The sequence below is a fragment of the Phyllobates terribilis genome, unplaced genomic scaffold, assembly GCF_046119375.1.
Source record: "Phyllobates terribilis strain yellow unplaced genomic scaffold, ASM4611937v1 Scaffold_1__5_contigs__length_1240528914, whole genome shotgun sequence".
Lineage (NCBI taxonomy): Eukaryota > Metazoa > Chordata > Amphibia > Anura > Dendrobatidae > Phyllobates > Phyllobates terribilis.
In genome coordinates this window covers 303,732,061-303,744,465 of record NW_027362761.1, presented here as the reverse complement: position 1 = coordinate 303,744,465, position 12,405 = coordinate 303,732,061, and the positions used below count along the sequence as shown (strand labels likewise).

The window sequence follows — 12,405 nt, the reverse complement described above, 5'->3', positions numbered from 1 at the left end:
CATTCTTCGGCTGTCTGATGTAAACACTTTTCAACGGAGCTAGAAAGCGCAGCTTTACTCAATGTGTAGCGGCTGCTGCTGGGTACTACACAACAGCTTCTATCAAAAGAATAGGAGCTGTTCTGAAGCACCAACAGTGGCTACTATATGTTAAATGGCTCTGTTCAAACTGTTTACCATCTGGTCGCTGCCGGAGCAAATATTAATTGCTGGGTGGTCAAATAATATTGATGACCTAACACCTGTAAGATTATATAATTGTATGACTTGCATATCTGCTCTTAGCTCCTTGTATCTGGTGCATTTATTGAGTTTCTCTCTTTAAAGTTCAGCATTTTGTCCAGCAAACTAATTTATTAAGTGAAAGATGTCATTGTCTGCAGTGTTACAGTACAGTGGATCTGCAACCCGGTCACCAGTCACTGTATCTTCAGGCTCACATTATATTTTCCATTTCTTAACGTTGCATTTACACTTTTTCACTCTGTAGGAACTAATGGCAAGGCTTCTTTAATGAACAAAGCCATTTCTGTGGCCTTTCTGTACTTTGTGTTTTTCTAATTTTGTATAGCTCCATTAACCTAATATTTGGGGTAAAACCCTACTTACTTTTAGAGAAGGCTCACAAGACAATATATTTTGTATATTTCAATAAGTATGGGATGAAATAAAGAAATAGCAACAACAGACAAAATAATGATTTAAAGGGAACCTGACAGCTGATACATGCTGCTTGATCCACGAGCAGCATGTAACAGGCTCTGATTATATGATCTCAGCTAGGTATGTTTGACTCTGAAACGCTGCTGCGTTTCAGAGAGAGAGAGAAACATACTTTAATAGCTGCTGGAGGCTAGTCGGACAGGACGTTTCTCCCCGCCCTCTGCCCTGGATTTAAAAGGTCTCTCCCTGCGTTTGCGTAAAGTCGGCGACCTGTCAATCCAGGGCAACGGGCGGGGAGAAGCCACCTGGGACACGCCTGTCCGACTAGTCTCCAGCAGCTATTAAGGTATGTTTCTCTCTCTGAAACGCCGCAGCATTTCAGAGTCAAACATACCTAGCTGAGATCATACCGACAGTGCCTGATATATGCTGCTTGTGGATTCATTTATCAGCTGAAAGGTTCCCTTTAACAAGATATTCTATTGGCTAGGCTGATCTAGGAGTGGGCACCATAGAATAGAAGGGTAGATGCTAAAACCAGAGATATTTGGTTTTCATCCAATATTTTCATGTAAAAGGCAGCCAAAGCCTATAGTGATTGCCCACAAGGCGTGATTGACAGTTTTTCTGTATGGGATTGTAATGGCTGTTTTGTTGATGGCTCTGAGGTGTTTAGGGGAGAAGGACTAGGTTGCATTCTTGATGAACAATGGAAGCACATAGAGAAAATATTGAATGCAAATAATAATATATTCCATTGCTTGGCATATGTCTATCTGTAACCCTTATATAGGGTAGCATTGGAGCGCTAATAGACAAAGGTTTTGCATGCACAGTAATTCTCTAACATGTTTTCGACAGAATTCAGAAGTCATAAGAGATGCCTGTATTTTGTTGCCAACACTCGGGAGAGCATCCACAGGGAATCTGATGTTCCTCTACCCTGTTAGCTCTATTACTCCCACTTGTAAAGGAGTGATTCACCTAATAGGTATATATTATAGAATTGCTGTAAATAGCATTTCCCAATCTATAAGTAGTAACGGGTGACATGGAGTCTTGGATTGGGTTGCAGTATTTTACCTGTTAGCATAGTCCTGCTGCCTCTCCTCTACAGTAGAGTGCATGTGTATTTGCTGCTGTCACATCGATGACATCATGTCATTACTAATGACAGCTCTCTAGCGCACATTAGTTCATCTCAGAATAATGTTGGTCCAGAGGCCGTAGACTTGTGTTATAAAGGAGCACTGAACTAGAAAGCTTCTTGTGTAATTCTCATCCGTGTATGGTAATGCTGCTGGGGCTTCTTAGAACTGGAGAAATGTCATAAAGTAGTGATCCTTGGGAACAAACATTCGTAATAAATCCTGTTGAAGAACACTACAGAAAGCTTCTCCTCAGCCTGGAATAATGGGCAACGGAGAGCAATAGATTCATACTACAGAATTATTTTGCCAAGTGTGAACGTAGCTCTATAGGGTCTTTCAGTTTAACAATCTTCATGTGACAGCCCAACTCCTTCCTTTAGGATTTTTTTGGGGTTCAGTACATCTTATTTATTTATTTTTACTTGTATGTACAGAACCATTAATTTCCACAATGCTTTAAGGACATCATCATCACTGTCCCCATTGGAGCTTACAATCTAAATTCCTTATCAGTGTGTCTTTGGAGTGTGGGAGACCCAGAGAACTTGGAAGAAACCCACACAAAAACAGAGAGAACATACAAACTCCTTGCAGATGTTCTTCTTGGTGGGATTTGAACCCAGGACCCCAGCAATGAAAAGGAACAGAGCAAACTACTGAGCCACTGTGCTTCCCTGATCTTTCCAGGCGTTCCTTTATGAAAGCTTCAGTTTGATGTAGTATCCATGCATGTAAATGCCCTGGCAAAGGCATACGTTGATTATCAGCACTACAGACTTGGCAAAAACATGAAATAACTAAATAACTATGCGAGCCATTTTGACGGTGGATGAAGCATAACTTTCTGCTCTTATTTGCATTGAAATACAATTCTATAATATTATTTTGATGGGTTTTGTCGATAAAGCCAGCATCCTGTTCCCAACCTCTCTACTCCCATTAGTTTCTAATGACGGTAAATCTTCTTGCGTCTCAGCATTACTAGTCAAATATTTTATACATTTAAAATGTTCCATGCTACAGAGTTTAAAGCGCAGCCTAGAGCAGGCCCGGATGGAGGTCTCCCAGGAGGATGACAAGGCTCTGCAGCTTCTTCATGATATCCGAGAACAGAGCCGGAAGCTGCAAGATATTAAGGAGCAGGTAAGCTCTGTCCTCTCTGCTAATTAGTTTGGAAGCCTTCTGGGTAAGGGATCCTAATGCTGCCTTGATGTCTGAATCCTTCTCTAACTTATTCTTTAGCTTAACTTTGCATTTTCATGATATTCTCAGTAACTTCCAATGTGAGTGTTTCTAGCCTGTTGTGGATGATTTAATATTGGAACAGCAATATTGTGAAAGGGTATGGTTCATTTGTGCTGAAAAACGATTGCTATTTACTCCCTTCAGGAGTTTCAAGCCCAACTGGAAGAGATGAAGTTGATGATGCAGCAGTTAGAAGAAGACCTCTCAGCTGCTCGAAATCGTAGCGACCTGTATGAGACCGAATTAAGGGAGTCCCGATCAGCGGCAGAAGAATTTAAGCGCAAAGCTACAGATTGTCAGCAGAAGCTTCTGAAAGTAATCCAGCTTTTCAGTTCAGCATATTATACAGTTATTTCAGAATTATGTGAATTTATATTTTTATTATAATTTTTTTAATTTTATTTTTTTTACTATAAGCTTTTGACCCTAATGTCGTGATAAAAATAAGACATGACTATAGATAATAATAATTTTTATTTATATAGCGCCAACATATTCCACAGCACTTTACAATTAAGCGGAGACTTGTACAGACAATAATTACAATCCAAAGTTCAACAGTTACAGGAGGAGTGAGGGTCCTGCTCACAAGCTTACAGCCTATAAGGAAATAGGGAGACGCAATAGGTAGAAAGTGCTTATGCCCGGTCCAGCCATCATTATAATAAATAAGGGTTTTCATATTAAGCTGTATGGTCCGGTCATCAGCCAGGATCTGTCTAAGGGCAGTTACCGTGGGATATTGGGTGCATGGAGGATGTGGAGACAGATGAATAGGGGTACCAGATTATGATTCACATTTAGAAGGAGGGAACAGGGGAGAGTTAGGTTAGTGAGTTGAGGTGCTGGCTTGTCTAAAGAGATGTGTTTTTAAAGCGCACTTAAAAACATGGGGGCTAGATATGAGTGGGATCGTTTGGGGTAGTGCATTCCAGAGAACTGGCGCAGTTCGAGGGAAGTCTTTGAGGCGGAATTGCGAGGTTCGGATTATGGAGGATGTTAGTCTTAGATCAGTTGCAGAACGGAGGGCACGGGAAGAGTGATAGACAGGGTTGAGATATAAGGTGGTGCAGAACTGTGAAGAGCTTTGTGGGTAAGAGAGATGAGTTTGTATTATAATCTGTAGTGGATGGGCAACCAGTGTAATGACTGGCGCAGGGTAGAGGCATCGATTAAGTGGCCTGATAGAAATACGACCCTGGCTGCTGCATTCAGGACGGATTGGAGAGAGGGAGTTTAGTTAGAGGGAGACCGATTAGAAGAAAGTTCCAGTAGTCCAGACAAGAGTGAATAAGAGCGACAGTAAGAGTTTTTGCAGTTTCAAAGGTGAGAAAAGGTTGAATTCTGGAGATGTTTTTAAGATGCGGGTGAGTGATCGAATATAGGGAATAAAGGAAAGTTCTGTGTCAAATATAACCCCAAGACAGCGAGCGTGCTGCTTGGGACTTATGCTTGAACCACCCAATGTAATTGCAATATCGGGTATAAGTTGGTTACTAGAGGGAAGAAACATAAGAAGTTCAGTTTTGGACAGATTCAGTTTTAGATAGAAGGAGGCCATGGTGTTAGAGACAGCGGACAGACAATCCCTGGTATTTTTGTATTAAAGTGAGGGTGATGTCAGGAGAAGTGTATATTTGGGTGTCATCAGCATAGAAATGATACTGGAAACCAAATCTGCTGATGGTTTATCCAATAGGGGCAGTGTATAGAGAAAAGAGGAGGAGGCCCAGGACTGAGCCCTGCGGAACTCCGATAGTAAGGGGACAAGGAGAGGAGTAGGAGCCGGCAAAATATACAGTGAAGGTGCGGTCAGAGAGGTAGGAGGAGAACCAGGAGAGAACGGTTTCCTTGAGGCCTATAGATTCTTTCTTGTTTACATTTAACTTTTTGCTGTTATCAATGTTTCCATGCATCATTTTGATACAGAAAGAGCACAAATGTCTCTTAAATACTAACCATTTATTTTATAATTGCAGCTTTGGAGTTCCCTGCCCCTACTTAACAGTCGCCGTCTTTTTCTGTTCTTGGCACCACTCCGGTTGGTCTCCAGCAATTCGTGACCTGCCGGATTGCTCCAGTGCTGGGTGGATTGGAAGTCACAACTCAATGTAAATCTATGAGAGCCAGAACGAATATCTCATACACTTACACTGAGAACTTGTGACCGCTACCTCTGACTTCCGGTCAATCCGAGGTTGCGGTCACAAGATGGCAGCACGAGGAAGAGCGGAGGACGTCAGCTAGTAAATATAAGACTAGGGTCAGGGAACTTGGATTAGGAGCACCACTCCAGCACTACAATCTGTCAGCAGGTTTTTGCTACCTCATCTGAGAGCAGCATGTATCACTTTACTGGGTGCAGCGGTTGTGGCACAATCAGAGTTTATAGATTTAGTAATGCAGTAGAGCTGAAAGAGTTAACCCCGCCCACACCAGGCTCTCTCTATAGACAGTGAGCTTCTTATCACAGAAGGAGGCAGGATCAGCTAGTTACAGCAATGTTAATCACAAGGTGTAGGTGTAAGTAAACAGCAGCACACATCTGGACATGTGACACATAATTGAGTTTAGTGTTTTAACACCTACTTCATGCTGTCCTTAAATTACATAGCAAAAACCTGCTGACAGATTCCCTTTAATAAATCAGTAGTACAAATGAAAATAAGAAACTTTGTAATGTAGAAATCTACTTCTTTCTCATTCTGGATTGATCACTTTTAATTCATGGGTAATATCTGTCTTCAGTGAATTCAGATTTCCCCATTACTGAGTTGGAGATGATTAATGCTGCTCATAAGATTCTGTGGAGATGGGAATGGAGGAGATAGAGGCAGACATTCTGCTGCAAGATCTTCTGAAATGACACTTCTATTTTGTTTTCTGTGCTGCTTTCCTATCATTAGTTTGTCTCCCACTTCAAAAGACTGAATATAATATTTCTCACTCTTAATTAATACCTAACTAGAACTAATGGCAGTTTCGGTAGACTTGGCGTGTAAGTTTTAGATAAAAATAATAGTTACAAATTGTTTTTTTTATTTGTGCAGGCTAAAGATCATGGCAAAGCTGAAGTTGGAGAGTTGCATACTAAGTTGGAGAAGGTAAATGTTTTGTCTTTTTATCTTTCTCCATCCATTTGATGTGTCAAAGCGGATTTGTCACCAAAATTGCGCATTACTAACTAAATGAGTTATAAAAAAAGAAAAAAATCTTAGACATGATGAAGCTGGTATGTTTAAATTGAAAGTGTAATTTACAATGGCTGTATAATCTTATTTTAACGTTTTCCTGCCTAATATTAGAATGATCATTTTACAAGTCCTATTTTAGCTGAACTCTGAGACGCTTATTTTATTTTGAGAATTATACAGCCATAGTGACATGGATTTTCAAAGTAAGTTGACCAGCCTAATCAGGTCTAAATGATTTAAGCATGTATTTAGTTTGAATTGTGAAATCTATGGACAGATCCACTTTAATATGCATATACTATTTTGATGTTCGTATATAATTCTGTTCATCAATAAAGAATGCGCTTTTAACTTGAATTCTTGATGTTTGGCTTTGACTTCTTTGTTTCCACTGAGACTTCAAGGGAAGAGTCACACTGCTGTATAACGATGACGAGAATCGCAACCCAATGCTCGGACTGGCCTTTGGCTCTCCTGACCTGAGCATGACGGCTGCATAGAGGACTGGCCTTCGGCTCTCCTGACCAGGACATGACGGCGTGCATAGAAATACATGCCGTCTCACTTCTGTCGGCAGAGTGTTGGGGGCTGTGGGGGCTATTACACTGTGTGTCTGTGTGAGAGCTGTGGGGGGGGGGGTAACGGAAGCATCATACTTTGCTGGGGAAAGCTGTTGATTAAGGTATAGCTATACTTTCAGTGGGTACGGAAAGTATTCAGACCCCTTTAAATTTTTCACTCTTTGTTTCATTGCAGCCGTTTGATAAATTCTAAAAAGTTCATTATTTTCCCCTCATTAAAGTATACTCTGCACCCCATCTTGACTGGAAAAAATTTCTACATTTCTGTTGTTTTTTCAAATTTATTAAAAAAGAAAAACTGAAATATCACATGGTCATAAGTATTCAGAACCTTTGCTCAGACTCTCATATTTAAGTCACATGCTGTCACGAACGCCTTAATTTTTTTTACGGACAGGGAAAAAGGTGCCCTATTTTTTTGGACTGTCCTGGAATTTCTGGACTGTTGGCAGCCCTGATTCAGGTCTTTGCCCCTACGTCATGCTACTGAGGGGGGGGGGGGGGGGTGCTCTCTATAAAACTTTATTAAAAGCATTAAATTATAAGGTTTTGATTAGCTGCTACAGATAAGAACATGTTACAATAAGTCCTAACATTTTGTTATCAGTAGCAACTAGTCTGCATACTTAATTTTGCCCAATATTAAGCATTAAAATTAATATTAATGGAAAATAATAGCAATTATTTTACAATAGGCAGAATTTATTTCAGCCTATGGTTTTGGCCCTCCTCAACAGTCACAGTCTCTCCCATGGCTCCTCGGATAAATTAATTGCTCAACCCTGGTGTAGAAGTTTCATTCTGAACTCTTTCCCTCCATTTCTCTGCCTGATTTAAAACCAATTGATTCCTCGGGCAGCGTGCATCAGCTGTCAGGTTCTCTTTAAAACAACAAGATCACTACATATATTGGTGTTCATAGAAGAATCCACATTAAAGCAGAGGATACACAGAAACCTAGATAAACGGTAGAGAGCAATAATAGGAATAATCTATTTTTAACAATTAGTTGCTATTCTAATAACTTACATTTTAGAGTTGATTTTGCACATTTTAAAAGTTAATTTCTGATATTGATAACGGAAACAATATCTCCACTGTATAGCGTGCAATGCCTGCATTCTCCACAGTACAGTTATTAATTTGCTGTTCTCTTTTATATCACCAGATCAATTCCGAGCAACTGATTAAAATCCAGGAGCTGCAGGAGAAGCTTACTAAGGTAAGTTATGGGTTTGCTATCCGGTGACTGATACTGCTAGCTGCTATATGAGGTTGTGGGTACAAACTGACAGGAGGAGTATTAGTAGGAACTTTAAACATTCTATTTTCTTTTAAACAGCCAAGTATGTAGGTAGAAGGAGACATAGGCTCTGATTCATTAAGACTATTGTTTCCCACACTAGTCTTAAAGGGTTTATCCAGGACTAAGTTTTTAGGCCCATAGGCTAACTGCAGGAAGCCGGCTGTCAATCAGCATGATGTTGGCAGTCCCGCTATGTCGGAAGCCGCTGAATCGCTGACAGGAGCGCTCTGTACCAGCAGAGATCGGCACCAGGCACAACAGGCAGGTAAGTAGCAACTACCTGCCTTTTAGTTCTTAGACCCGTAGTAAACAAAAAAATATAATCCTGGATAAACCCTTTAATGAGGGGTGGGCAGGAATAAGATGTGCAGAATTCATTAAAGGGGTATTCCCATCTTTAAGATCCTATCCCAATATGTAGTAGGTGTAATAATAATATTAGCAAATTCCTTCAATAAGAAATGTAGTATAGTTTTTCTGATTCGCTATGTGCCTTTCCTCATGTGCAGTCATTGCAGGACCTTAGGTATCCATGGTTATATCCACTGATATAGTGACAGTTGATTAGCTAGTTGCTAGTGGTCGTAACCATGGATACCTAAGGTCCTGCAATCCCTGCACATGAGGAAAGAGACATAGTGAATCAGAAGAACTATACTACATTTCTAATTGGAGGTATTTGCTAATATTATTATTACTACATATTGGGATAGGATTTTGGAGATGGGAATATCCTTTTAAGAGACGCACGCCACTGATAAGTTGCGCTAAATTCATTAAGTGACAGCGACTATAGTAACATTTCTGGCATAAGAAACTTCGCCACTTGAATCTCCCCAGCTTCCAGAAATGCCAAAAGTCTCAAAAATCTTTGCTAGCAACCACCTGCCTGGTAGTTTTTAGGCCCGCAGTAAACAAAAACATTAGTCCTGGATAAACCCTTGAATGAGGGGCTCAATTCATTTCTGCCATGAGAAACTTCATCACTTTAGATGAACTTGATGGGCGGGTGAAGCCATTCCCTGTTCCTCCTGGCTTCTCACTAACTTCTAGAAATGCCAAAGGTTGCACATTTTTTTTTGTGCAATAAATTTGCGACTTTTTAAAGTGTTTTGCACTCGTTTTTTGGTGTATGTATAGACACATATACTAACTAGACATAATATTTAAACCGTCTGTCTAAGGTGTAGATCACCGTCTTTGCTCCCAAAATAGCGATCATAAGTGTAAGCATGGTCTCCACAACACCTCTGAAGAATCCTGCGGTATCGAACACCAACAAGTTAGCTGCTGATCCTGTAAATTAGGAAGAAGGCTCTGTTGGATTGAACTTGATTTTCTAGTACATCCCACAGATGCTGAATCAGATTTAGATATGTGGAATTGGCTGGCCAAATCATCACCCGGAACTCTTTTATTATGTTTCTTAAACTGTTCCTGAATCATTTTAACAATGTGAAAAAGCATATTTTCTTCTTGAAGAGGCTGCTGAAGTTAGGGAATAATGTTGTTTTTAACATCATTTGACTTATGCCAACTTATTCTCCTCCCATAGCACATGGTTCTTGCTATTGTTGTCCATGTAAGCCATGCCGATGGTATGCCCTTTTGCCATAGGGCAGATGTCTGTATGGACACTCTGACCAGTCATTAACTACATGGCCACATATGTGTCAAGCTTTGCTCCGTGTAGTCTGACACCTATCTGTTATAGTCGGCATGTACGTTTTAGTAGGTTGAATCAGACTAGGACTACCATCCACTCCCCACTTGCATCAAAGAGTCTTGAAAGCTTGTGACCCTTTCACCATTTCACTGTTTTTTTACCGCTTAAAACCCATCAACTGTAATAACAGACTGCTGCCACATATATCCCAATCCCTGATGGGCGCCATTGTAATGTCATATTGTTATTCACTTTACCTGTCAGTGGTTTTAATGGTATGGTTGATCAGCTGCAGAAGGAGTCCATCAAGGAAGAGAACTGTTATCTTCCTTTTCTAAGCACCTCCCAGCTGTTTTATGACTACATGAAGGTTGAGATATACTTTGTGATCATTAGGCTGTGTGCCCACGTAGCGTTTTTCAAGCGTTTATGCTGCGGAATTTCCGCAGAGTAAACGCTAGGTAATCCGCACCCCATGGTCCCCAAGGGGATTCCGCATGTTCTATGCACATGCTGCGGATTTTTCCGCAGCGTTTATGCTGCGTACAAAAATCCGCAGCATGTCATTTAATTTTGCGGAAGTGCAGCGGAACTCCCGCCATTGACTTGCATTGAAACGCATAGAAACCGCAACTGTACATTTCTACAAGCGGCTTCTATGCGTCTCTATGTGCGGATGGTACCCAGTTCTGGAGGAGAGGAGACTCTCCTCCAGACCTGGGTACCTTTGTACCTGTAAAAAAAGAATAAAATAACAAATAAAGTTTATATTCACCTGTCCGGCGGCTTCTCTCTGAATGCCGGCGTCGCTTGAGGACCTGCGGTGACATCCCAGTCATGTGACCGCAGGCCCTTCACCGCTCTGTCTCGCGATATGCCGGCAGCCGGGAACCAGCGCTGCAGCCACGCCGGGGCATCGGGGGTGAGTATAGCTTTATTTTATTTTTACGGTTCACACTGTATAAATCCATGCTGTTTGCATGGATTTATATAGTGTGACCTAGTTGTCAAGCACTTTCCAAGTGATGCTATCGCCTGGAAAGCGCTTGTCAATCTGCATGCGGAAACGCATGTGGATCCGCATGTATTCTGCAGGAAAAACGCATGCACAATCTGCATGCGTTTTTTCTGCCAGGGAGATGCAGAAATGCTGCCGAAATTTTCTGCTTCATTTCTGCATCATGGGTACATAGCCTAAATCAGCTAAAAGATGCTCAGCAGAAGGAAGATAAGAGTTCTCTTTCTTCTCCTGTCACAACAAACTTACTGATGGATTCTCAGTTAAAAGGAATCTGTTACCAGCATTTGGCCACTTAATCTGAGCGCAGAATGATGTAGAGACAGACACCATGATTCCAGCTATGTGCCACTCACTGTATTTTTGATAAAACCACTATTTTATCAGCAGTAGATTATCACTACAGTAAATCTCCCACCATGTAGTCCTCCATTCTCATGAGCTCTGTGTGACCCTGCACCCACCACTGATTGGCAGCTTTCTGCCTATGCACAGTGTACACAGAAAGCTGCCAATCAGTGGTATGGGTGGAGTTATACAAAGCTCAGCTTTCAGAGAACTGGTAAATCTGCAGCAGAAAAAAGTGATGCATCTCTGGAATCAGTAGAATGAGTGTTACATTGGTGGAATCAAGCTCACTCTCACTGCCCTTACATCGTGCTGATCTCAGATAGAGAAGTGAAAACCGTGGGACATATTCGCTTTAAAGGGGTAATCCGGGGAGATAAAACTTATCCTAATGCTCATACCTTCATAGACTATTAGAATAACATTAATAGTACTATTTTCCATCCTCATAGTAGCTGTTATTCTGTGACACTGTAACTGCTCCTTGGTGCTCCCCATCCTTTATGGGAAGTTATGTCACACATCAGGAGGCGTGGCTTGCTACTGGCTTCTAGCAGAAGCCAGACCCCTGATAGCATCTGCTTGTATCCAGTTGGATATCATGGAGTGCGGCCTGCTCCTGGCTGCTAGCAACAGCTTGTATTCAGACCAATATCAGGGAGTGCGGCCTGCTCCTGGCTGCTAGCAACAGCTTGTATTCAGACCAATATCAGGGAGTGCGGCCTGCTCCTGGCTGCTAGCAACAGCTTGTATTCAGACCAATATCAGGGAGTGCGGCCTGCTCCTGGCTGCTAGCTGCTGCCAGTTCCATGATATTATCTGCTTCTATTCAGTTCTAGATCAGTGGGCGTGGCCTCCTCCATGATCTAGGACTGCAGGGAAGGAGATATTATCATGGGCCTGGCTGCTGCCAGCAGCCAGGAGCAGGCCGCACTCCCTGATATTGGTCTGAATACAAGCTGTTGCTAGCAGCCAGGAGCAGACCACGCCCCCTGATGTGTGACACAATGTCCCATAAGGGAGGGGGAGCACCAAGGAGCAGTTCCAGTGTCACAGGATTACAGCTGCTGTGAGGATGGAAAAGAGCACTATTCATGTTCGCTTCTCGGCCTTTTGGCTAAGATCAAGTGTAGTATCTTTAGAAAAGGTGGACTTCGTCTACCCACCCTAGTAAATTGATACACAATACACACTGGGTTGGTGCACTTGTTGGTACGACAGGTGACTCATATA

The 12,405-nt window shown here is 41.7% G+C and overlaps 1 protein-coding gene and 1 pseudogene across 8 annotated transcripts in view; both read left to right on the top strand.

Annotated features, from left to right (window-relative positions):
• CIT (citron rho-interacting serine/threonine kinase) overlaps positions 1-12,405 on the top strand; it is a 217,511-nt gene that overhangs the window by 87,117 nt on the left and 117,989 nt on the right. For all 8 annotated transcript variants that reach the window (XM_073673358.1, XM_073673362.1, XM_073673371.1 and 5 more), the window contains 4 exons: positions 2,838-2,957; positions 3,204-3,374; positions 6,110-6,163; positions 8,003-8,056. In XM_073673358.1, the coding sequence (XP_073529459.1) occupies positions 2,838-2,957; positions 3,204-3,374; positions 6,110-6,163; positions 8,003-8,056 (399 nt within the window). The remainder of the gene's footprint in view (positions 1-2,837; positions 2,958-3,203; positions 3,375-6,109; positions 6,164-8,002; positions 8,057-12,405) is intronic.
• Positions 12,270-12,359, top strand: LOC141174671 (U2 spliceosomal RNA; annotated as a pseudogene).